The 27,244-nt window shown below is 37.9% G+C and overlaps 1 protein-coding gene across 1 annotated transcript in view; it reads left to right on the top strand.

The window, feature by feature from the left end:
• The window catches only part of Lrp1b (LDL receptor related protein 1B), a 2,037,254-nt gene that overhangs the window by 1,330,476 nt on the left and 679,534 nt on the right, over positions 1-27,244 (top strand). Inside the window, exons 22-23 of the mRNA XM_060390094.1 lie at positions 16,607-16,807; positions 20,599-20,844. Of these exons, the coding sequence (XP_060246077.1) occupies positions 16,607-16,807; positions 20,599-20,844 (447 nt within the window). The remainder of the gene's footprint in view (positions 1-16,606; positions 16,808-20,598; positions 20,845-27,244) is intronic.

The raw sequence follows: 27,244 nt of genomic DNA, 5'->3' as shown, positions 1-27,244 counted from the left end.
TAGACATGAATCCTTTTAATGTTCAAGAAAGCCCACAACTACTTTTCTAACACCTTTCCAAATTGGTGTCTTATCATATTCTTTCTTATTACCTTGTGCTCATTCTTTGTCACTAAAATCACTATTACTGTATATTGAGCTGCAATCCTAGTTACTTTCTTGAGATGCTAATTTGAATTTTTGCCAGTCTTTCCATAACATGCAAAACAGCAGTATACATCATTTCCTTTTTATTATTATCATAACATTTATTAAAATTTGTTCAATTTTTATTCTGGCTATGGCCTCCTCCCTAGTCTCCTCCCAGTCCCAACCATCTTCCCTCTTCTCCGTCTATGCCCCTCCCCTAATCCCCTGATAGGGGAGGTCCTCCTCCCCTTCCACCTGACCCTGGTCTGTCAGTTCTCATCAGGACTGGCTGCATTGTCTTCCTCTGTGGCCTGACAAAGCTACATCCCCCAGCGGGGAGGTGATCAGATATATAACATTTCATACAAAAATTTCTGATTTAGATTGCTTGTGATAGAGCTCATGTACTTTCTATTTGATCATTTAAAAAAAAATATTGTCTTACATGAGGAAGTTTCTCAAATGTACAGGCTTTCAACATTTGAGTTGTTTCTTGAACTGTTCTCAAATCTATCTAATTATCCAACATTTTTATCTTGACTCACCTACCAGAGGGGAAATGGAAACAAACTGACATTTTAGGTTACATTTTCAATTTAAAGAGTTTTTTAACATCCTATATTCACAAAATGTCATTATTTTATTAAAATATATGTATGTTTTGATGTTATCAAAGTATTTTGGAAAAAATCTATATTTTAAAGAAATACACCCATTAACATTTTTTTTAGATTTTATGGACATCTATGATCTCTACATATTAATTGGGTTGTGTGTGCTGTTTCAACACATCAATCTTATGTACACTGGGGGTTCCTCCACCTTTATCCATCCTCTAATCTTTCATAATTTCTAGTAATGACTAGTCTCTATTGAGATATGCCTTTCACTTATTTGTTGAACACTCACATGTGAGAGCATGAGATATTATATTTATATTATAATTAATATCTGATTTATTTGCCTTAACATATGTCTTCCAGGTCCACCAACAATGCTAGCAGTACAAGAATTTTATTCTTTTAAAGACTGATAACATTCACTTGTGTAGATTTGGGGAGGGTGAGTGTGTGTATAAGTTTACAAAATAACTATAACTTATTAATCCCTTAATGGGCATATGGGCCTACTACACATTTTAGGTGTTATAAAACATAACAAAATAAACAAAAGGTGATTTTTTTCCCCTCTGGATATATAACCAGACATGGCACATCTACTTTGAATTATTTTAAAGAAACCTCCATATTGTTTCTATTTCATTAATATTTGCAACAACCGTGCATATGAATTATTATTTTTTTTTGCAACCTCTCGGTTAGCATTTATTTATTTATTTATTTATTTATTTATTTATTTATTTATTTTTGGTGTTCTTTTTTTTTTCAATGCAGTTTATTCAGGAACCTTGAACAATCATCTGACCCTGGGGAAAGCCAGCCCACAGCTTAAATAGCCTCTGGGTAGCCAACCCCAGCGTGCTACGTGGGCAATGCAGATAGGTCCACATACATGAAAGCAAGCCAGATCCTCAGCCTTAGCCAAATCTGGAGTTTTTCGTGACAGAGAGCACTCACCATCGGGAAGGTGGAAGGCGGAAACCAGCTCCATCTTTAAGGCACAGCATTCCGCAGCTCTCTGCAGTTCCCCCTTTTTGTTTTAGACGCATCAGGCAAGAGTAGAGGTCTGATCTCTGATATTAGAAATGAATTGGGACTTTGTACTGATGTTCATTTAGGTGTCATCCACCCAAAGAGCATCAGACCCGTCCGATACGGGACCTGGGGCATCAACCCGCATGCAACCAGACATGCTCTTCTCTGGGTCCAAAGCGGCTGACCCTGAGTGCAGTGCTTAGCCTCGCATCCTGAGCATAACATTTTAGCTTTTTATGGTAGCCAGCCATGCTTGGGGAGACTGTCCTGCTTCAATGGCTGTAAAGGCCTGAATGGTCATGGCTGCATTACGCTGTTGTGAGACTCTAATCTTGCATATATACCACAGGCAAACCAAGGAGACCAACACCAGAAGGCCTGCTAACGCTCCCATGCCCGCCCATTCCTTCAGATGATTCATGGCTGCAGCAATCCATGATGATAATCCTGTGGCTAGTCCTGCATCCACTCTGGTAGAATTTACTGTGACAATGGCCACTCTCAGCTGCTCCATCGTAGTATCGAATTCTCCAGTCCAATTACCTAAAATATAGCTCAACAATTGTTTAGACAGATTTGCAGCACAGGAAAAATTCTCATGTTATATGCTAGTGACTCAAAGTCCAGCATATTTTCATGGACAGCCAAGTTGAGCGATTTGCCATAGGGTATTAATTTGCTCCTGCAAGAGGTCAATCCTCTGATTGAACACCATCAAGCTTCCTTTTAGTTGAGCATTAATTCCTTTTTGTACAACTAAGGCATGAGCTACATTGGCTAAAAGATTATTCAGGGTCTGAGCAGTCTGCCCAGTATGACTCATGGCTAATGCCCTGGTGGTAGCTCCAACAGCCGCCAATGAGATGGCAGTAACAATGGTGGCTGTAGTTCCAAGATCCCTTTTCTGTCTGAAGAGAGTCATAGCGTGAGGGGCATCAACGGGCACAGGCACGCAGTGAGGCATGCGAGTAACCAGGGGCATACCTAAATTTACTAGCATTCCAGCATTGGGCAAAAAAGCAAGTATCATTAACACAATTACTTGGCTCTATCTGGCTAATAATGAATAAAAATGGGGGACATAAACAAACAGGTGTGGGCTTATAGGAAATATTATGAGAAGCCTTAACCCCCTCTTTGGAACATCCTGCATCTGTTCTAGAACTAGCAGTGGTGGTGTCCGAGGTCTGAGTAGGTTCAGGAGAGCATTGCTCCCAGGGGCGAGACGTGCTCCATGCAAATTGACTAAGTCCATGTTTTCCTCCACTTTTGAAAGTCAGTTAAGGTTCTTAAATTATTTTTCCCCTTTTTTTTAAATTTTTCATCAATTACACTTTATTCATTCTGCATCCCCCCATAAGCCCCTCCCTCCTCCCCTCCCAATCCCACCCTCCCTCCTCCCTCTGCTTGCATGCCACTCCCCAAGTCCACTGATAGGGGAGGTTCTCCTCTCCTTTCTGATCTTAGTCTATCAGTTCACATCAAAAGTGGCTGCATTGTCCTCTACTATGGCCTGGTAAGGCTGCTCCCCCCAGAGGGAGGTGATCAAAGAGCAGGCCAATCAGATTATGTCAGAGGCAGTTCCTCTTCCCATTACTATGTAACCCAATTGGACTCTGAACTGCCCTGGGCTACATCTGTGCAGGGGTTCTGGGTTATCTCCATGAATAGTCCTTGGTTGGAGTATGAGTCTCTGGGAAGTTCCCTGTGTTCAAATTTTCTTGTTCTGTTGCTCTCCTTGTGGAGACCCTGTCCTCTCCAGCTCTTACTATTTCCCAGTTCTTACCTAAAATTCCATTCACTCTGCCCAACAGTTGCCCATCAGGCTCAGCATCTGCTTTGATAGTCTGTAGGGCAGAGGCTTTCAGAGGCCCTCTGTGGTAGGTTTCTAGGTTGTTTCCTGTTTTCTTCTTCTTCTGATGTCCATCCTCTTTGCCTTTCTGGATGGGGATTGGACATTTTAGTTAGGGTCCTCTCTCTTGCTTAGTTTCTTTAGATGCACAGGTTTTAGTGGGTTTGTCCTATGTTGTATGTCTATATGAGTGAGTATATACCATGTGTGTCTTTTTGCTTCTGGGACAACTCACTCAGGATGATCCTTTCCAGATCCCACCATTTACCTGCAAATTTCATGATTTCCTTATTTTTCATTGCTGAGTAATATTCCATTGTGTAGATGTACCACAATTTCTGCATCCATTCTTCAGTTGAGGGGCATCTGGGTTGTTTCCAGCTTCTGGCTAATACAAATAAAGCTGCTACAAACATGGTTGAGCAAATGTCCTTTTTGTGTACTTGAGCCTCTTTTGGATATATGCCCAGGGGTGGTATGGCTGGATCTTGAGGAAGCGCTATTCCTAGTTGTCTGAGAAAGCGCCAGATTGATTTCCAGAGTGGTTGTACAAGTTTACATTCCCACCAGCAGTGGAGAAGGGTTCCCCTTTCTCCACAACCTCTCCAGCATGTGTTGTCACTTGAGTTTTTGATCTTGGCCATTCTCATGGGGGTAAGGTGAAATCTCAGGGTTGTTTTGATTTGCATTTCCCTAATGGCTAGTGAGGTTGAGCATTTCTTTAAGTGCTTCTCTGCCATTCGGTATTCCTCTACAGAGAATTCTCTGTTTAGCTCTGTTCCCCATTTTTTAAGTGGATTACTTGGTTTGCTGCTTTTCAGCTTCTTTAGTTCTTTATATATACTGGATATGAGTCCTCTGTCAGATAAAGGGTTGGTGAAGATTCTTTCCCTATCTGTAGGCGGTCACTTTGTTTTGATGACGGTGTCCTTTGCTTTACAGAAGCTTTTTAGTTTCATGAGGTCCCATTTATTGATTGTTGCTCTTAGAGCCTGTGCTGTTGGTGTTCTGTTCAGGAAGTTGTCTCCTGTACCAATGAGTTCTAGGGTATTTCCCACTTTTTTTTCAAGCCGATTTAATGTGTCTGGTTTTATGTTGAGGTCTTTGATCCACTTGGACTTCAGTTTTGTGCAGGGTGATAAGTATGGATCTATTTTCCTTTTTCTACATGTAGACATCCAGTTGGACCAGCACCATTTGTTGAAGATGCTATCTTTTTTCCATTGTATGGTTTTGGCGTCTTTGTCAAAGATCAGGTGTCCATAAATGTTTGGGTTATTTCTGGGTCCTCTGTTCGATTCCATTGATCCACCATTCTGTTTCTATGCCAGAACCATGCAGTTTTTAAAACTGTTGCTCTATAGTACGACTTAAGATCAGGGATAGAGATACCTCTGGAAGATCTTTTATTGAAGAGGATTGTTTTAGCAATTCTGGGTTTCTTGTTATTCCATATGAAGTTGAGAATTTTTCTTTCCAGGTCTGTAAAGAATTGTGTTGGTAATTTGAGGGGCATTGCATTGAATCTGTAGATTGCTTTTGGTAAGATGGCCATTTTTACTATGTTAATCTTGCCAAGCCATGAGCATGGGAGATCTTTCCATCTTCTCATATCTTCTTCTAATTCTTTCTTCAGAGATTTGAAATTTTTTTCATATAAGTCTTTGACTTCCTTGGTTAGGGTTACTCCGAGGTACCTTATGTCATTTGTGGCTATTGTGAAGGGTGTTGTTTCCCTAATTTCTTTCTCAGCCCTTTTGTCTTTTGTATACAGGAGGGCTACTGATTTTTTTTGAGTTAATTTTGTATCCGGCCACTTTGCTGAAGGTGTTTATCAGCTGTAGGAGTTCCCTGGTAGAGTTTTTGGGGTCACTCACGTATACTATCATATCATCTGCAAATAGTGATAATTTGACTTCTTCCTTTCCAATTTGTATCCCCTTGATCTCCTTCAACTGTCTTATTGCTCTAGCAAGGACTTCCAGCACTATGTTGAAGTGATATGGAGAGAGTGGGCAGCCTTGTCTTGTCCCTGATTTCAGTGGGATTGATTTAAGTTTATCTTTGTTCAGTTTGATGTTGGCTATAGGCTTGCTGTATATCGCCTTTACTATGTTTAGATATGTGCCTTGTATCCCTGATCTCTACAATACTTTGAACATGAATGGATGTTGGATTTTGTCAAATGCTTTTTCAGCATCTAGGGAGATTATCATGTGGTTTTTTTCTTTCAATTTTTTAATATGGTGGATCACATTGATGGATTTCCGTATATTGAACCACCCCTGCATACCTGGGATGAAGCCTACTTGGTCATAGTGGACAATATCTTTGATGTGTTCTTGTATTCGGTTTGCGAGTATTTTGTTAAGTATTTTTGCATCAATGTTCATAAGGGAGATTGGCCTGAAATTCTCTTTCTTTGTTGAGTCTTTGTGAGGTTTAGGTACCAAGGTGACTGTGGCTTCATAGAATGAATTTGGTAGTATTCCTTCTGTTTCTATTTTGTGGAATAGTTTGAAGAGAATTGGTGTTAGCTCTTCTTTGAAGGTCTGGTAGAATTCTGCGCTGAAGCCATCTGGTCCTGGGCTTTTTTTGGATGGGAGACTTTTGATGACCGCTTCTATTTCTTTGGGGGATATAGGACTATTTAGTTGATTTACCTGGTCCTGATTCAGCTTTGGTAAGTCAAATCAATCAAGAAAATTGTCCATTTCATTTAGATTTTCAAATTTTGTGGCATATAGACTTTTGAAGTAAGTCCTAATGATTATTTGGATTTCCTCAGTGTCTGTAGTTATATCCCCCTTTTCATTTCTGATTTTGTTGATTTGGGTGGTGTCTCTCTGCCTTTTAGTTAGCCTGGCTAAGGGTTTGTCGATCTTGTTGATTTTCTCAAAGAACCAGCTCTTGGTTTCATTGATTCTTTGAATTGTTTTATTTGTTTCCAATTGATTGATTTCAGCCCTGAGTTTGATTATTTCCAACCATCTACTCCTTCTTGGTGTGTCTGCTTCTTGTTTTTCTAGGGTTTTTAAGTGAGCCATTAGGGTGCTTGAATGAGCTGTCTCGAATTTCTTCTTGAAGGCACTTAGTGAAAGAAACATTGATAAAATTTAAAGCACATATAGATCCCCACACATTAATAGTGGGAGACTTCAACACCCCACTCTCAACAAAGGACAGGTCAACTAAACAGAAATTAAACAAAGAAACAATGTCTCTGACAGAGGCCATGAATCAAATGGACCTAACAGACATTTACAGAACTTTACACCCAAACACAAAAGAATTTACCTTCTTCTCAGCACCTCATGGAACCTTCTCCAAAATAGACCATATAGTGTGTCACAAAGCAAGCCTCAACAGATACAAGAAGATTGAAATAATCCCATGTATCTTGTCTGATCACCATGGAATAAAGCTGGACCTCAACAATAACAGAAATAACAAAAAGCCTACACACACATGGAAACTGAACAACTTGTTACTAAATGACAGCTGGGTCAGGGAAGAAATAAAGAAAGAAATTAAAGTCTTTCTAGAAATCAATGAAAATGAAGACACAACATACCCGAACTTGTGGGACACAATGAAAGCCTTTATTTTTTAAATTTAAAACAAGTTCACTTATGTATTTTAATTTATTACTTGTGGTTGTGTACACAGGCATATACCATAGCTCTTGCATGAAGGTCAGATGACAACTTGTAAGACTTGGTTCTTTCCTCTTACCTTGTATCCTAGGCATTAAAATCGTATCAATCTTGGCAGCAAATATCTTTACTAACCAACCCATCTCATCTGGCTGAATTTGTTATACTTGTGTTATTTTTTGTAGCATCCATTTAGTTGGGATGAGATGATGACTCCTAGATTAAACTTGCATTTTCATTGTGGTTAATAAGACTGAACAAACTTGAATTCATTTCTTGGCCATTTGTAGTTTTTCTTGCAGAACTGTATAGTCACCTTATTTTTTCCATCTTATACAATGGCATTACTTGGTTTTGTCTGGGCTAATCTTTGGAATTTTCTTGCCCATTGAGTATATTAATCTATTGTCAGATGTCAGTGGTTTTCTCCACCTTTGCCCCTCACTTGTTTCTTCTACAGTTTTAATAGTCTTCACATAATGCCACAAAATTTTATTTGGTGTAACAAAAATATTTCTTTTTACTGGGGAAAAATGTGATTGATAAATTCTATTATCTGTACTACTGGTTTTGTGCCTTTAAAAATCAAGCTAATTTTTGATTCATTAACACAGCTTTATTTTTTCATTTTTATTAATTTTAAATTATACTTTTCTAGTCATTGCAATTGAAATGTTCTTTCCTAAAGTTGTGGTTCATTCTTTCTTCTATGTAGGCACCTTAGCTGATATTTACAGAAGTCATTTTTTCCAGTGATTAAGCTAGTAACGTGTCCTCATTTACACCAAAACTTTTAGTGAAGCAGCACTTAATAGTTATTTTAAATATTTAAATAATAAATGTTAACAATAATCTCAACTATTTTAATCTCTTTCAAAACCGGTTATATGATTTTTCACTTCATGTACAGTGGTACAAACTACAATTAAGTTCTACAAATAAAGTTTATGACTTTTATTTATTTATTATTTTTTATTATTAGTTACAATTTATTAACTCTGTATCCCATTTCCTTGCTCCCTCCCAAACCCTCCCTCTGGATCTATTTTCATTTTTCTGCATGTAGACTTCGAGTTGGACTAGCACCATTTGTTGAAGATGCTGTCTTCTTTCCTTTGAATGGTTTTAGCGTCTTTGTCAAAGATCAAGTATTCATAGGTGTGTGGGTTTATTTCTGGGTCTTCTATTGGATTCCATTGATCCTCCTTTTTGTTTCTATGCCAGTAACATGCGGTTTTTATTACTATTGCTCTGTAGTACAGCTTTAGAATGGGGATGGAGATACTTCCAGATGATCTGTTGTTGTACAGGATAGTTTTGGAGATTTTGGTTTTTTTGTTTCTACATATGAAGCTGAGAATCTTTCTTTCAAGGTCTGTAAAGAACTGGGTTGGTATTTTGATGGGAATTGCATTGAATCTGTAGATTGTTTTTGGCAGGATGGCCATTTTCACAAAGTTAATCCTACCAATCCATGAGCACGGGAGATCTTTCCATCTTCTGATACCTTCTTCAATTTCTTTCTTCAGAGATGTAAAGTTTTTTCAAACAGGTCTTTCATTTGCTTGGTTAGAGTCACCCCAAGGTATTTTATGTTATTAGTGACTATTGTGAAGGGTTTTGTTTCCCTGATTTCTTTCTTGGCCCTTTTGTCTTTGGTATACAGGAGGGCTTCTGATTTTTTTTAGTTGATTTTGTATCCTGCCACTTTGCTGAAGGTGTTTATCAACTGAAGGTGTTCTCTGGTTGAATTTTTGGGGCAGCTCATGTATACTATCATATCATCTGCGAATAGTGACACTTTGACCTCTTCCTTTCCGATTTGTATCCCCTTGATCTCCTTTAGTTGTCTTATTGCTCTAGCTAGGATTTCAAGTACTATGTTGAATAGATATGGAGAGAGTGGGCAGCCTTGTCTTGTCCCTGATTTCAGTGGGATTGATTTAAGTTTCTCTCCATTGTGATTGATGTTGGCTATAGGCTCGCTGTATATTGCCTTTACTATGTTTAGATATGTGCCTTGTATCCCTGATCTCTCCAACACTTTAAACATGAATGGGTGATGAACTTTGTCAAATGCTTTTTCAGCATCTAAGGAGATGATCATGTGGTTTTTCTCCTTCAGTTTGTTTATATGGTGGATTACATTGATGGATTTCTGTATAATGAACCACCCTTGCATGCCTGGGATCAGGCCTATTTGATCATGGTGAATGATATTTTTGACGTGTTCTTGGATTCAGGTTTGCAAGTATTTTATTGAGTATTTTTGCATCAATGTTCATAAGAGAGATAGGTCTGAAGTTCACTTTTTTTGTTGGGTCTATGTGTAGTTTAGGTATCAATGTGACTGTGGCTTCATAGAATGAGTTTGATAATGTTCCTTCTGTTTCTATTTTGTGGAATAGTTTAAAGAGAATTGAAGTTAGCACTTCTTTGAAGATTTGGTAGAATTCTGCACTGAATCCATCTGGCCCAGGGCTTTTTTTGGAAGGGAGACTGTTGATGACTGCTTCTATTTCCTTGGGGGATATAGGACTATTCAATCTTTCTACATGATCTTGACTTAATTTTGGTAGATGGATTCTACCTAGAAAATTGTCCATTTTCTTTTACATTTTCGAACGTTGTGGCATATAGGCTTTTCTAGTAAGACCTAATGATTGTTTGGATTTCCTCGGTGTCTGTAGTTATGTCACCCTTTTCATTTCTGATTTTGCTAATTTAGATAGTTTCTCTCTGCCTTTTAGTTAGTTTGGCTAAAGGTTTGACTGTCTTCTTGATTTTCTCAAAGAACCAGCTCTTGGTTTCATTGATTCTTTGAATAGTTTTATTTTTTTCTAATTGATTGATTTCAGCTCTGAGTTTGATTATTTCCAGCTGTCTACTCCTCTTGGGTGTATTTGCTTCTTTTGTTTTTTTTTTTTTTTAAGGCTTTCAATTGTGCCATTAAATTGCTTGTATGAGATATTACAAATATCTTCTGAAGGCACTTAGTTCTATGAATTTTCCTCTGAGCACTGCTTTCATTGTGTCCCACAAATTAGGGTATGTTGTACCTTCATTTTCATTGAATTCTAGGAAGTCGTTAATTTCTTTTTTATTTCTTCCTTAAACCAGCTGTCATTGAGCAGCAAGTTGTTCAGGTTCCATGTGCTTGTAGGCTTTTTCTAATTCCATTGTTGTTGTGGTGCAGCTTTATTTTATTCCTTGGTGGTCAGATAGAATACTCGGAATTATTTCAGTCCTCTTGTATCTGTTGAGGCTTGCTTTGTGACCAACTATATGGTCTATTTTGGAGAAGGTTTCATGAGGTGCTGAAAAGAAAATATACTCTTTTGAGTTAGTGGAAAGTTCTGTAGACATCTATTAGGTCCATTTGATTTAGGACCTCTGTAAGTGCCTTTATTTCTTTATTAGGATTCTGTCTAGATGATCTGTCCCTTGGTGAAAGTGGAGTGTTGAAGTCTCCCACTATTAAGGTGTTGGGATCAATGTGTGATTTGAGTTTTAATAATGTTTCCTTTATGAATGTAGGCACTCTTGTATTTGGGGCATAGATGTTCAGAATCATGATGTCCTCTTGGTGGATTTTTCCTTTGTTGAGAATGTAGTGCCCCTCTGCATCTTTTTTGATTAATTTTGTTTGAAAGTCTATTTTATTAGATATTAGGATAGCTAACCCAGCTTGTTTTCTGGGTCAATTTGCTTGAAAGACGTTTTTTTCCAGCCCTTTACTGTGAAGTAGTGTTTGTCTTTGTTGCAGAGGTGTGCTTCTTGGATGCAGCAGAATGTTGGATGCTCTTTCCGCACCCATTCTGTTAGTCTGTGTGTTTTTATTAGAGAGTTGAGTCCATTGATGTTGACAGATAATAGTGACCAATGAACATTAGTTTCTTTTATATTGGAGTCAGTGGTCTTACTGTGTTCCATTGCTTGTTTTCTTTGAATTTTTGTTGGGCTATTATCTGTATGCTATGTTTTCTTGGGTGAAGTTGTTTTCATTGGACTGGAGTTTTCCTTCTAGTATCTTCTGTAGGGCTGGTTTGCTGTGTAGATATTGCATAAATTTAGTTTTATCATGGAATGTTTTGATTTCTATTTCAATCATCTATGTTGATTGAAAGATTTGCTGGGTATAGTAGTCTGGGCTGGCATCTGTGTTCTCTTAGAGTCTACATGACCGCTGCCCAGGCCCTTCTGGCTTTCATAGTTTCTGATGAGAAGTCTGGTGTGATTCGGATAGGTCTACCTTCATATGTTACTTGGCCTTTTTCCCTTGCTGCTTTTAATATATTTTCTTTGTTCTGTAGATTTAGTGTTTTATCTATGATGTGATGTGATGTGTTTCTTTTCTGGTCTAGACTATTTGGTGTTCTGTAGGCCTCTTGTATATTTACGGACATCTCTTTCTTTAAGTTGGGAAATTTTTCTTCTATGATTTTCTTGAAAATATTTTCTGGACTTTGGAGCCTGGAGTCTTCTTTTTCATCAGTTCCTCTTATTCTTAGATTTTGTCTTCTCATAGCGTCCTTGATTTCTTGGATATTTTGTATTTGGGACTTTTCTGATTTTACTTTTTCTTTGAGAGAAGTATCAATTTCTGAGAGTGTATCTTCAGCCCCCAAGATTCTCTCTTCCATCTCTTGTATTTTGTTGGTGATGCTTACCTTTGTGGTTCCTGATCTTTTCTCCAAGTTCTCCAGCTCCAGAGTTTTCTCAATTTGTGTTTTCTTCATTGATTCTAATTATGTTTTCATGCCTTGCACCATTTCCTTCATCTGTTTGAATGTGGATTCCTGTCCCTCTACGATGGTCTCTATTTTTTTTGTTCATTTCCTCTCTATTTGTCACTAACTGTATCTCTACCTATGCTTCTACTTGTTTGGTCATATTTGTCTGTGTTTCTTTAAAAATTTTGTCCATTTCCTCTTTTTTTTTTTTTTGCCTCCAATTGACTGGCCAAAACTTTGATAGATTTGTTCTTTTCATCTCTAACTGAATTTTCATGGCTATTGCTCTAGAGAATTGCTTATTTCCTGTTTATGAGCCTCAAATAATTGGGTAAGCATAGCTTTAAAGTCCTTTTTTTTCTGTGCTTCTGATGAATTGGAGTATCTATCAATTTTGGGGGCTGCTGGTGAAGTCATGATGTCCTCATTTATGTTCAATGTGTTCTTTTGCCTACCCCTGGCCATTGGTTTATCAGAAACCTTCCCTGTTTGTTTCTGGATTCTGCAGTTCAGACTGGTACTGTCACTGGCATCTGGAGAGTTCTTCAGGAAGCTGAGAGAGGTCCCGTGGCCTCAGCGTGTGTGTTGGTGCACTTTCTGTACCTGTGAGAGAAAAGTACGCGGGAGTAGGAGGGTAAATGCAGGCTCACACACGAGCGCATTTTGTGTGTATGGAAGCGTGTGTGGAAGCATGTCTAGAGGACAGAGTGATAGAGAATGTTGAACCCTTGAGTGTGTGGGAGGAGCTATGTCTTGCAGGTTCTAGGTGGTTATTTGTGCATGCACTGTATATTTAGCCGGCGCTGGTGATGGTTGTTGTGCAATTTCCGGCATTAACTGCCTTAACTCCTCATTTGGACCCGCAGAACAGGGGCTTCAATGTCCCAAGTGACCCTCTGTTTCCCACAGTGGGTATGTGGGTGAAAGGAGTCCAATGCTTGGCTTCTATTTTAGAAGGGCCCTGGATCTGGGGTTCTGTAGACACTCAAGGTTGCACTCACTCTCAAGCATGTCACATCGTCACATTGGCAGGGATCGGGGTATCTGGGCTCTCTGCTCTCTGGTTTGGCCCTGCTTGGTCTGAAGGAAGACTAATGTGCTCTGCCAGGTTATTGCTGCTTCAGCCACCAGGTTAGGAAGTCCAGCTGCAGCTGGAGACTGGGATGCCTGTCCAGATGCCTTCTGGGAAGTTCTGAGGACCCTCCACTTGCTCTCCAAGCCTGGGAGGCCCAGGGCCTGGTGTGCCTACCTTGTATGTCGGGTCTGCTGTGGTTGGTGGGAATATAGTGTATTATCTGTCACTGAGGGTTTGGGTGTGCCGTTCAGTCTGTGGCTGAGAGACCCTACAGAGCCAGCATGGTGGCCAGCAGACCTGGGACCCTGGGAGGATGGTGCCGCGGGTCTGGGACTCCAAGACCTGTACCTGGCAGTTGCTGCTAAGGGGCTAGGAGCTCCGTCTTAGCTGCTGCAGACCACAGCCTTGAGCTCTGAGCTGAGAATCTCAATGAGTCCACTGTGCTGAGGAGGAGGGATGTCCGAGAAGGGGAAATGCCAGGAGATCAAAGGATCATTTCTCTCCTTCCCCAAACAAGTCCATGGGTGACCCAAGACCAAAGTTCCCACCTCATGTGATGTTTCCTGTCATTTAGAAAGCCTCTCTGTCTTTTCCCTGGCTTTAGAAGTCCTTCCACTCACCCACTCAGGCGTTCAGCATTTCCACAGCTCAGAAACTGTTCATGCTCGTCACCATCTTGGCTCCACCCCCCATTTTATGACTTTTAAATACAGTGTATTTTCTAAATATTTGACCTAATATTTTCATTGTAAAATTTTATTTTGACTTCTATTGCATGAAGTGATAATATTTTTGTTAGACTACTATTGATCTCTAGGTACATTTAAAACTTCATATTTCTCACAAATAATGAATAATCCAGAAAAGATAATTAACTAGAAAAATTAAAAGACTATGCAAAAGATAAAAAATTTTCAGTAAAAACTATCACCACCAACAGCTGCAACAAAATAGGATTACATAGACAATGACATCCAAAGCCCAATGTGTTTTTTACATGTTGACTTTTAAAATACTGACAGAAAAACAAAAAACAAAAGAAAATATTTTTTTTCTTAATTTAGTAAAAAGAAAACATTCATACATGTTCTATTGGTATATATAAAATTATCAAAACATTTAAAAATATTTTCATTCTTTTTTATTTTTTTATTTTATTTTTTTCAATTCAGTTTATTCAGGAACCTTGAAAAATCATTCTTCTTTAATTTGATATTTGTATCAGTTCTTTGAGATTTTCATGCAGTATATCTTGATCATATTTACCCCTCTTCCCCCAAGCTGTTACCAGATCAAACCTCAATTCCCCAACCTGTCCCAACTTCTTATACTCTCTTTTGTTTTGGTGATCCAATAAATTCTGGTTGTGCTTCCTATAAGCTCATGGGTGGGGTTTGTCCACTAGATTAAGTTTAACCTTACAGGGGTTATTCCTTTAAAGGAAATGGATTCTCCCTCCCCCATAAAATAGCAAGTGTCAGTAGCTCATTGGGAGATCTGTTGAGACCTTCCTTCATCCTTGCTAGCATGTTGTCTGGACTGATTTTGTTCCAGCTTTTCCCAAGCTACAATAGCTACTGTGAGTTCATAAATGCAGTGGTCCTTTGTATCTAAAGGACACTGTTTCACTTTGCTTTGCCCTGACCTCGTTCCCTTGTAATATTTCTTTCTACTCTCTCCGGACGATCCCTAACTCTTGAGGTAGGAATGATATAGTTGTTTCACTTTGGCAGAGCACTCCATAATCATTTGTTCTATGCCCACTGTCCAGTTGTGACTTTCTGAATTAACCTGCATCCACTACACAGAAGACTAGGACTGTGATCTACACTTAACTTTAGTTATGGAGTTAGAAATTTAGAGGCCACTTTGGTGTTGCTTTCACTTAGCAAAATAATAACAATTAATTTACCCCTAGAACCTATCACCTACCAACCATAGTTTGTTGAGCAGATGTACAGCACCACAAATGCATTTCATCCTGTGCAATGAGTTTGTTTTTGTTGTTGTTGCTTTGCAGTTTTGGTTTTTGGAGACAGGATTTCTCTGTGTAGCCTTGGCTGTACTACACTTACTTTATAAACCAAGCTGGCCTTGAACTCACAGAGATCAGGCTGCATGCACCACCACCCAGCAGTTTTGTTTGTTTGTTTGTTTCCAGGAATCCCTACACCAATTTCCAAAAGGCTGTAGAGGTTTACACTCCCACCAAAAATGTGAAAGATTCCCCCTACCCTCAGCAGCATTTGTCACAATTAATTTTCTTCATCTTAGCCATTCTGGCTGTGATATGCCGAAATCTCAAAGAAGGTTTAACTTGCTTTTCCTTAAAAGCTAAGGGTGATCAACACTGTTGTAAAAGTTTTGTAGACATTTTGTTTTTAATTGTGAGAGGTCTTCACCCACTTCCATGGCCTACTTTTTAATTTGGTTGTGTTCTTAGTTTAGTGTTCTAAGCTGCTTGTGTGTTCTAGACACAAATCTACTGTTAGATATATAGCATATGTTTTGGGTTTTGCTTTCCTATTCTGTAGGCTGCCTCTTCAATTGATTAGCAGTTTCCTTTGTAACACAGAAGCATTTCGGTATTGTATTCATAAAGTCCCACTGGTCCATTATTGGTCCTGTTTCCTGGGTGACCAGAGTCCTATTATAGCCTGAGCCTATAACCTAAAATGCATTTGCTACTATTTTTTTTTCTGTTTTAGTTTAAGGTCTAACATTGAGGTTTTCATGCATTTCAAATCAGCTTGTGTACAGGGTGAGAGAGAGAGTGGTCAAGTTTCATTCTTCTGCATGTAGGTATCAAATTTTCCTAAGAACTGTTATTTTAAATGTTTTAATCCTATGTGCTTTGTTTGTTTGATTTGGCATCTTTGTCAAAAATCAAGTGTAGGTAGGTATATCAACTAATATCTGGGTCCTCAAATCTGCATCAATCACCCCCCCCCTTTTATGCCAAGGTTATGCTGCTTTTACAATTCTGGTTTTGTAGTAACCTGAAATCAGGACTGGCAATTCTTCAAAGAGTGTTTTTAGTGCTTAGGATTACATTGGCTAACCAGGAATGACATTGTTTTATGAAGCAACTTTCATCATCATTTCAAGATATGTAGGTAAAAAATACTTCCCCTAAAATATAGCATTTGCTTAAATTTCTGTTTGGGTTATTACTAATATTGTTTGCCTAAATTTTGGAATGTGAAAGTTACTGACACAAAAGTGTACCATTAAAATTTACTTCTGAAACTTTTATATGCTTTCACCAATTCACAGAATCCCTTTTTAGTTAACAACATGGGAGATAATTTGAAATTAAAGAAAACACTAATACTCAGACTCTAAGAACAGTTACAAGCAAAACAAGAATATTCCAATGAGATCATGAAAACAATCTGTCAAACTATCAGCAAATAGATTTCTTACTAATAGGAAACAATTCTGACTCAGACAGAAATAATAATGGCTCTTTATTGCTGTGATTTTTTTTTCCTTTTTTTTTTAAGGGAGATGCATCAACAAAGCCTGGGTATGTGACGGAGATGTTGACTGTGAGGATCAATCTGATGAAGAAGACTGTGACAGTTTCTTGTGTGGACCACCCAAGTACCCTTGTGCTAATGACACCTCCATGTGCCTGCAGCCAGAGAAACTCTGCAATGGGAGGAGGGACTGTCCAGATGGGTCAGATGAAGGCGATCTTTGTGGTATTGCTTGTTCTGTCCCATTCACTTCTTTCCAGACATTAGCACCATTTAGTCTATTATCATCTGCTTATTACCATAACACTCAGTCATTCTATTTGTTACCTTCAAATGAGACATTTGCATTGAAGTTTTTATACAGTTTTTAGGCACTGAAAGGCCTTATTAAATATAGTAGATGTGATTGATACCTTCTGAAAACAACAGCAACCACAACAACAAAACTAGACTATGCGTTTACCAGTTACGGAGCTCTGCAAATATTACATTTCTAGCTCCTGACTACTGTTTCATAGCTGAGTCACTGAGAACAGGGAAGTCTTCTCACTGCTGACTATGAGACTTACCATTGTGCAGATTTTGATGAGTCTTCAGGCCTTGCAAAAGAAACTGTGTTTTTGTTTGACACAGGAATGGGAGAACCTGGATAGTGAGACAAAATATTACCTGAGTTGCTATGATGCTGTCACTGTTTTGAAGTCCTTATCTAATAATTTCCCTTCCTATGATTATCTAGTTAAAATAATCAATTTAACAGACTTTAGAAAGCATTGGAATTTCCATCTCACAATGCCAAATGATACATATGAAAGAAAATACATAGATGTGTTACAACTTGAGGAGCTCAAAGATGTATCAAGTAGAGAACTGAGACGTGTTTGCTACACAGTGCTGAAGGAGGCATGAGGGAAGTCTAAACAATGGTGAAAACAACATGGAAGCCCCTGGAGCTTGTAAGATAATGACCAGGAACAGATAACTGACATGGTTGATTGACAGAGTTTGTTTCTCCTAACATAAGTTACAGATGTCATCAGAAATTCTTAGTGCTAAGACGGAAGTTTTATATGAAATAAAGTAAAAATATTGTAAAAAGTTATTTTTCACTCAAGCGATAACACATGCTGGAGAGGTTGTGGAGAAAGGGAAACCCTCCTCCACTGCTGGTGGGAATGTAAACTGGTACAACCACTCTGGAAAGCTATCTGGCGCTTTCTAAGACAAATAGGAATAGTGCTTCCTCCAGACTCAGCTATACCACTGCTAGGTATATACCCAAAGTTTGTTCAAGTACACAAAAGGGATACTTGCTCAACCATGTTTATAGCAGCTCTATTTGTAATAGCCAGAACCTGGAAACAACCCAGATGTCCATCAACGGTGGAATGGGTACAGAAATTGTGGTATTTTTATACAATGGAATACTACTTAGCAACCAAAAAGGAGGAAATCATGAAATTTGCAGGCAAATGGTGGGATCTAGAAAAGATCATTCTGAGTGAAATATCCCAGAAGGAGAAAGACAAACATGGGATATACTCACTTATATAGACCTATAAGATATGATAAACATAATGAAATCTATACACCTAAAAAAGATAATCAATTGAGTGGACATGGGGTAAGATGATCAATCCTCATTTAGAAAGACAGATGGGATGTGCATTGAACGTATGACAGGAGTCTACTGAGCGCATCTGAAAGACTCTAACTAGCAGTGTTTTCAAAGCAAAGACTCATGACCAAACCTTTGGCAGAGTACAGGGAATCATAAGAAAGAAGGGGAGATAGTCTGATGGGGAAAGGATAGGAGCTCCACAAGGACCAAATATATCTGGGCACAGGGTCTTTTCTGAGACTGACATTCAACCAAGGACCATGTATGGATATAACCTAGAACCTCCACTCAGATGTAGCCTGTGGTAGCTCAGTAACCAATTGGTTTCCCAAAGTGAGGGGAACAGGGACTATTTCTAACAGGAACTCAATGACTGGCTCTTTGGTCTCCCCACCCCCGAAGGGAGGAGCAGTCCTGTTAGGCCACAGAGGAGGGCTTTGTAGCCAGTCCTGAAGATACCTGATAAAACAAGATCAGATGAATGGGGAGGAGGTCCCCCCTATCAGTGGACTTGGAAAGGGGCACGGTAGAGATGAGGGAGGGAGGGAGGGGCTGGGAGGGAATGAGGGATGGGGACACGGCTGGGATACAGAGTTAATAAAATGTAACTGATAAAAAAAATAAATAAAAAAAAGAAAACTTCAAAAAAAAAAAGTTATTTTTCACCTGCTGGGCATAATGACATTTCTTTACTGTAATTCTCCTGAAAAAAAATGTCAATTGAACTAAAATATGGCAACGACTTCAAAATGGTTACTGTCATCCAATGATTAGGAGTTTTCCTTCCAAACTAGCACCAGCATGAATGAAATTCTTAAGGAAAAAAAATAGTTAATTGAATTATGCACCCTTTCTTATTATTGCAACTGTTTGATGATGACATTTGGTATGGAAAAGAGGTAAATAGTACAGAAAACCTTAAAATGTAGGAATCTTTTATGAATGCCTTGCATTTCACCCCATTTTTGCAAGAAATACACCTCTAGAGGTACTAGAAAATATTTAAGTTACACATAAAAACATTACTACAATCTGATAATTATTACACAGCAGTCCTTTTAGCTCTTTCCTAATGAGCACAATTAGACCAGTTTTAAGATTTAATCTTTAATTTTGCTTGATTTTTGTTGTTGATGATGTTGTCTTTATTTTGTTTGGCTTTAAGACACAGGCTTAATGTGCTGACCTGGCTAGCCTCAAACTCACTGTATAGACCAGGTTAGCCTCATATTCACAAAGATCTACCTTCTTCAGCTGCCCTCGAGCAGTGACTAGAGGCATGCATACCCAGCTCAAAACAACGTTTTTTGCTGCAAAAAAATAGAGAGAAGCTCCTGGCCTTGCCGCTATGCATCTTTGTTCCTTTCAGGAATAGTAGGAAAACGTAGAAAGAAAAGAGGTGGGAACTGTGGAGATCCTTAGGGGAGTATAGAAAAAAACAGAGTCTGTGGAACTGTAAAAACAGAAATCTACTATCTTAGTCATGAGCATGCATGACATTCTGAAATTTTCCCACATTGATAATGCTGGTCCAAACTTTGGAACTTCCATCTTTTTTTTTTTAAACTTTAATTTTATTCATTAGATATCTTTAATGTCGAATCAACATCAGGCTGATAAGCATAATTAGATATATCCTATGTCTTTCTAGAACCTAAACCTTTGTGATTAAACAAACAAACAACAAAAAAAGAATAACAAAGGCATGTATCTAAAGTAAAAATACAAGTGGTATGAAGGAAGCACTTTCTTTTGTTATGAACTATGTGTGTTATTCTTAGGGTGAATAATGGTTGCTGGTACGAAAATATCAGTATAAATTTATACCAAAATACCAGTATAAATTTCTCTGTGTATTATTTGTTATATTTCTATGCTCTCATTGAATTAATCATAACAACTAATATATAGGACACAAGGTAAAAATAAAACTCATTTTCACTGTAATTACATATGAATATATATGTATTTATTTATAAGCATTAAATACTCAGGTAATCAATGTCTTTCTCTCTTTGAAAGGCATCTACAACTAATTTTGTACAGCTTCTAAAAGGTTGAGGGTAATTTTTCCAGTTTTAATGAAAGTACTGAACACAATTTATATCAGTGGGTTAACCCAATCTGTACTGAACACAATTTTCTTCTGTGGTTTAGCCCAAGCTCTCTTATAAATTTAGTAGAAATGAAAAGTTGTATTCCCAATTCTTATCATTTAGAAATAAATTGTATTACTGCATCATTTCCAGCAATATTTATAGTCTAGTGACTGTGGGGGATTGTCTGATATTGGGTCACAAAATCCCTGACTCTAATTCCAGACTTACAGGATTCAATCAGTGAGTAGTATGGACTGAGAAAAACAATCTGACCAAGAGCATCTGTCCCTTGGCAGATGAATGTTCTCTAAACAATGGAGGCTGCAGCAACCATTGCTCTGTTGTTCCTGGAAGAGGAATCGTCTGCTCCTGCCCAGAGGGATATCAGCTCAAGAAAGATAATAGAACTTGTGAAATCGTGGACTACTGTGCCTCCCACCTGAGGTGCAGCCAGGTGTGTGAGCAGCACAAGCACGTGGTCAAGTGCTCCTGTTACGAAGGCTGGACCCTGGGAGCAGATGGGGAAAGCTGCACCAGTGTGGGTGAGTGGATGTGGCAAACCATAGACACAAATCCCAAAACACCTTGAAAAAATTAATGAGATCACTCTGTTTATTCTGGATATCACCTCTAAATCATACAAGTCATCTTTAACCTATTCCACAACCTCCTGGAAAGGACGTGTCATGACATTCCTTCCTATTGTAGTCCTTAACAATGTATCCTGATTTCTACTACTGTGGTAACCTGACCCTGATCGCAGTAATCTTCTCATAGCATGTTTCATAAGTGAAACATCACACTTTTGAAATTGTACACCATCACAGTTGGACGTCAGATAATGATGAATTTTTCTCATCTTTTAAGTCATCTTGAGTCCCATTGCCTCTCACAGACCTGTGGATAGAAGTAAAGATTTTCTGAAATATGCTGAGAAAAAAGATATTAGGCCTTCACTGTAATTAACTTCCAGAGAAGAGAGGGCATCTCTTTAGTTTTATTAATGTAGGCTTCAGGCCACAGAAGCTGGAACCAACACGATGAGTTTGTATCCAACACAAACAATAACAATAGATAGAAAGAGAAAAGATAAGTGGTAGATTTTAGATAGACAAATGATCAATAGATAAATAGATGCTAGATGAGTTGATTGATTGACAAACAGGCAGAAATATTGTAGGTAAATAAAAGATAAATCGATGCTAGATACATAGAAAGACAGATAGATAGACAGACAGATAGATAGATAGATAGATAGATAGATAGATAGATAGATATACATATTTAAAAATATCATTTACATTCAACTTTGAATGGTAACTGAGAACTCAGGTGAAATTAGACTTTAAACATAAAATTTCTTCTTTGTTGCCCTTCACTTCCATCATTGTTTTCGTGATTCTCCTTTTAAAAAAAAAATGTGCCTTTATATTGAATGTGATACACATGATTACTCATCTTAACACTAGAAATGTAAAACGAGAAGAGAGTCATCTATTCTAAGACATCTACTCAATAAAATTCTTTGGGAACTATTCATAGTATTTACAGGACAAAATGAAATTAAGAAAGGAATGAAAACACCTTATCAAATAAGTTTCCAATTATGACACCAATACAAACAGGGCCTCTGTTGTTGCATCCACAGATGTGTCTTGATTAACCTTGATGACTGTATTTCAATATATTTATTTTCTAGCTTATGTACTTATTTCCAGTAAATTTCCAGTTCTTATGCTTTTTGGAAGTCCCTCAGTCCATAAGCTTTATTGGACTTCCAAGAACCTGTGCATCATGAGCCTTCATATATTTTATCTCTTCTACTAAGGTGACATTTTTCATTGCCTCTTTTCTAGAAATTCAGTTTATGTTTTGAGACATCTCTAAACCAAACAGTTCTATTATTTAGCTTTTCATTCTCATTCCCCATATGTATTTCCCTGTGTAGGATATTATATTACTGAGGATGTGTGATCATGGATCGATTTGCCTTTGTCCTATATTTTCTCTTTTTTCTTATTCATTATTTCAATGAAATGAGATAATCTGAAGTCAGAAATCAAATTACAGAATTTTCCTATTTTCAATAGCATCTTGTTTAGTTTAAGAAAATTAATATGCAGCCATAGACTATTATATTTTCAAATATATTAAATAATTTTATCGTTTTAATTTTATTGTCTTGGGTGGTAGCGTGTGATTGTTTTCTCCTGTTAAAAACTGAATCCTTACCTATAATATTCAGGTATTTTTCTTCTATACATTTTTTCTTTTTTTCTTTTTTCTTTTTTATTTTTTTTTTGGTAGAACTGTCACCTTTTTATGCCTTTTTTATACTAATTACAGTTTATTTACTTTGTATCCCAGATGTAGCTTCCTCCCTCATTCCTTCCCAATCCCAGTCTCCCTCTCTCATCTCCTCCCTGCCCCTTTCCAAGTTGACTGATAGGGGAGAACCTCCTCCCCTTCCATCTGACCCTAGTTTATCAGGTCTCATCAGGACTGGGTGCAGTGTCCTCCTCTGTGGCCTAGCAAGGCTGCTCCTCCCTCGGAGAAGGAAGGGAGGTCAAAGAGACAGCCATTGAGTTCATGTCACAGACAGTCCCTGTTCCCCTTACTATGGTACCCATTTGGATGATGATCTGCCATGGGCTATGTCTGAGCAGAGGTTCTAGGTTATATACATGCATGGTCCTTTGTCGGAGAATCAGTCTCAGAAAAGACCCCTGTGCCCAGATATATTTGTTCCTTTTGGAGTTCCTGTCCTCTTCGTCTTACTAACTCCCCCTTCTTTCATATGATTCCCTGCAGTCTGCCCAAGGTTTGGTTATGAGTCTCAGCATCTGCTTTGATATACTGCTAGGTAAGAGTCTTTCAGAGGTCCTCTATGGTAGGTTCCTGTCCTGTTTCTTATTTTCTCCTTCTTCCAATGTCCATCCCATTTGTCTTTCTAAGTGAGGGTTGATCATCTTACCTCCTTCTTTTTTTTTCTCCAAGATTCTAAATAAAATGATCCACACAAGAGACTAAAAAGAGAAGTTTGTTGTGTAAAGTAAAGAAACAACAGATCAGGTTAGACATTAAGTATGTTATGATCATAGTTCAGTTGAAACCATAACTTATTCTTTGATATAGATGAAATTATTAGTATATCAGAGGTGGACTGGCATCACATGAAGTTACCAGTGAGTTACTAGCTAATAACTTTCTACTTTTCTAAAGTTAAATTTTTTTTACTATTTACTTTGGAAACGGTTCAGTTAGACACATGGGTGATAACATGAGGTGTTTTCCATATAGGTTTCATTCAGTCTTTATATATAACAGCATTAATATGAGCTATATATTGACAATTTGATTTCTTTTATAACTAATGGATTCATTTTAGTTGGCAGATGATCTCATTAGTTTCTTAAGTATGAACTACTCTGCTGGGGAAAGTTTTCCTCTTTATAACATCTCGTTTCAAATATCCGTGTGGCTCATACTTGATCATAGAGGCACTTTTCTTGTTGAAGCCCCACAGCCACAGCCCGCCTCCGAGGATGCCAAGGGGGAGCTTTACTACTCTGCGTGCTCTCTTTGGAGAAAATTTCCTCAGCAGGATGTAATCAAGGCCCTTTTAATGAGTGTGACCAGGTTCAGTTAATCCTAATGGAGGTGGTCACGGCTCAGCCTGGGAGGAAGTGCCTACAGAACTCTCGCATAATTTGCTTGCTTCTTGTCTGCTTTGTTCATGATGTAGGAGGAAAGCAAATATATTAAAACATTTAGGTTAAGATGAGGGTTCTTTTACAAGAATAATTTAGGCAGCTGATAATTAATTACTCCTTGAAACAGGGAAATTAACACCATTGTAAATGTTTATGTAATATACAGATGTTCTATTGTTTGATCTAATTGTCCATGTATAAAATGTTTTCTTACATATTTCTGTTATTTCATCTCTCTGAAAAAAAAAACAAACACAAAACTCATAGGATATAGAAAATTAATTGTCCTGAAACTCCTAGATAGCTTTCCTGAAATCTCTTTATTTCCATCATTCTTTATTTGATTCTTTTTTAAAAAATATGCCTGCATATTTCATGAATTCCTTGTTTTTAATTTCTGAGTAGTATTCCATTGTGTAAATGTACCACAATTTCTGTATCCATGCCTCAGTTAAGGGACATCTGAGTTGTTTCCAGATTCTGGCTATTACAAATAAAGCTGCTACTAACATAGTTGAGCAAATGTCCTTGTTTTATACTTGAGCATCTTTTGGATATATGCCTAGGAGTAGTATAGCTGGATCTTGAGGAAGCGCTATTCCTAATTGTCTGAGAAAGCGCCAGATTGATTTCTAGAGTGTTTGTACAAGTTTACATTTCCACCAGCAGTGGATCCTCTTCAGCATGTGTTGTCATTTGAGTTTTTTATCTTAGCCATTCTGATGGGTGTAAGATGAAATCTCAGGGTCATTTTGATTTGCATTTCCCTGATGGTAGGGACATTGAACATTTCTTTAACTGTTTTTCTGCCATTCGACTAGAAAAGATCTCCCTGAGTGAGGTATCCCAGAGGAAGAAAGACAACCATGTTAAATACTCACTTGTAAGTGGATATTAGACATATAATATAGGATAATCATACTGAAATCTGTACATCTAAAGAACATAAGCAAGAAGAAGGACCCTAGGTAAGAGGATCAATCCTCACTCAGACGTACAAAAGGCCAAATGGATGGACATCAGAAGAGGGAGAAAAGAAGGATTAGGACAAAGCCTACCACAGAAGGCCTCTGAAAGACTACCCAGCACGGTATCAAAGCAGATGCTGAGACTCATAAGCCAAACTTTGGCCAGAGTGCAGGGAATCTTATAAAAGAAGGAGGAGATAGAAAGACCTGGAAGGGACAGGAGCTCTACAAGGAAAGCAACAGAACCCAAAAATCTGGGCAAAGTGGTCTTTTCTGAGACTGATACTCCAACCAAGGACTATGCATGGAGATAACCTAGACCCCCTGCAAAGATGAAGCTCATGACAGCTCAGTCTCCAAGTGGGTACCCTAGTGAGGGGAACAGGGATTGTCTCTGACATGAACTCAGTGGCTGGTTCTTTGATCACCTCCCCCTGATGGAGGAGCAGCGTTCTTAGGCCACAGAGGAATACAATGCAACCAGTCCTGATGAGACCTGATAGGCTAGGGTCAGAGGGAAAGGGAGGAGGACCTCCCCTATCAGTGGACTTGGAGAGGGGCAAGGGAGGAGAAAAGGGAGGCTACAATTGGGAGGGGACAAGGTAGGAGGCTATAGCTGGAATACAAAGTGAATACACTGTAATTAATTTTAAAAAATTAAAAAAGAATAGAAAGAAATTAAAAATGTGGTTTTGCTATTGCATTTAATACTGATACTAACTCTCCTGACATTTCAAAAAACACGAAAGGAAGAGGCAAAAAAAAAAAAAAGAATAGTAGGGTTGATGATTAGAAGATTCAAGTAAGTTAGAACCAGAACATCCCTGTTCTTCTTAATCCTTGAATTCTTTTCTGTCATGCTCTCTCTCTCTCTCTCTCTCTCTCTCTCTCTCTCTCTCTCTCTGGGTTGGGGGACTTCTGAATTTCATCACAAGCTGGCTTTCATTATAGTGCTGAGCTGGGTTTTTTTTATCTTTGTTTTATAATTTAACAACTAGTCTTACTTGTTAAATATAATGGTTATAAATGACTATTACTTTTATGTTTTGGGTTTTGATTTAAGAAATCTTACAAATTTCATTTCTCTATTTGTTCCCTTATTTTCTAGCTTTCTAAAGTGCTCTATTTTGTCACTGGCTTAATTTCCAATCACCACTGTTTTTGATTTTTATAAGAACAATACAGGAAATTACTGTTGAGTATATATATCATTGTAACTGTGTAATCTGCTCTTTGGCAGGCAGTCCCTGGCCAGTTTACAGCATGTTTCTCCTATTATTGTGAAGAACATTATAGCTTTTTTTTTTCCTTTTTTCTTTTAATCTGAAGCAAATTAAATTTTCTCAACAATGGTATCTTTGTTCTTATTTCTCCAGTTTTTCATATTTTAGATGAAAAAGTTTTACTGTTACCAATTTATATTGTATTTTAGGCTAGATTATGGATGTAGATTCACAAACACTGAATTGAAATAGTCATCTTTGGGTACAGCGTGTACCTCTCTCAATCTTTGATTCTCACATATGACTGTGTGTAAGCCCTTGGCGTGTTCCTTTCTATTCTGAAAAAAAAAATGTAATCTACTAAAATCTATTTTTTTCCACATTTACATCTTAAAGGACATCAGCTTTCTTTCTTTACAATTCTAATTCCATGGGTATCAGCAGGCCACTTAAATATTATTTGGCTATGGGCACTTACTGCTCAGTGCTTAAGGTTGCCTCCTACTCGTGATGAGGATCCAAGATCACATCCAAGCACCCACATCAGGCTGTTCAAAATCTGCAAATCCAGCTCTAGGACATTTCTTCAGCCCTTGAAAACATCTGTGGGTGTGCACCTATGCAGGAGCACACACATGCACACGGAAGTGAAGAAGCACAGTTACCAATAAGATGGGAAGTACTTGCACATTTCTCCCTCAGTGCCTCCTTCCTTGTCTCTGGTCATTCATCACCAATGGCTGTTAGTGTACCACCCTTACAATCTCTACAAATTTACATCCTGTAAACTCTTTATCACAGTCTTCCTCAAGGGTAACTCTTTCAACGTATTTACTATAGTATATATAGTATATAAGTATTATACACATATTTACTAATATATATATATACTATAATACCTATGGGTATTAAATATTATCTTAACATTCATTCTTCTTGGTGTCTCACTATTTTATGAAGTAACATATCAGATTATTAGTTGCACTTTTATTTTTCCAAAGAGAAAATAATGATTGAAAAAGTCAGCAGAAACCTCAG

This window comes from Meriones unguiculatus, chromosome 8, assembly GCF_030254825.1.
Source record: "Meriones unguiculatus strain TT.TT164.6M chromosome 8, Bangor_MerUng_6.1, whole genome shotgun sequence".
NCBI classification, from domain to species: Eukaryota; Metazoa; Chordata; class Mammalia; order Rodentia; family Muridae; genus Meriones; species Meriones unguiculatus.
The sequence above is the reverse complement of the archived record's forward strand: the minus strand, read 5'-3'. Positions and strand labels throughout refer to the sequence as shown.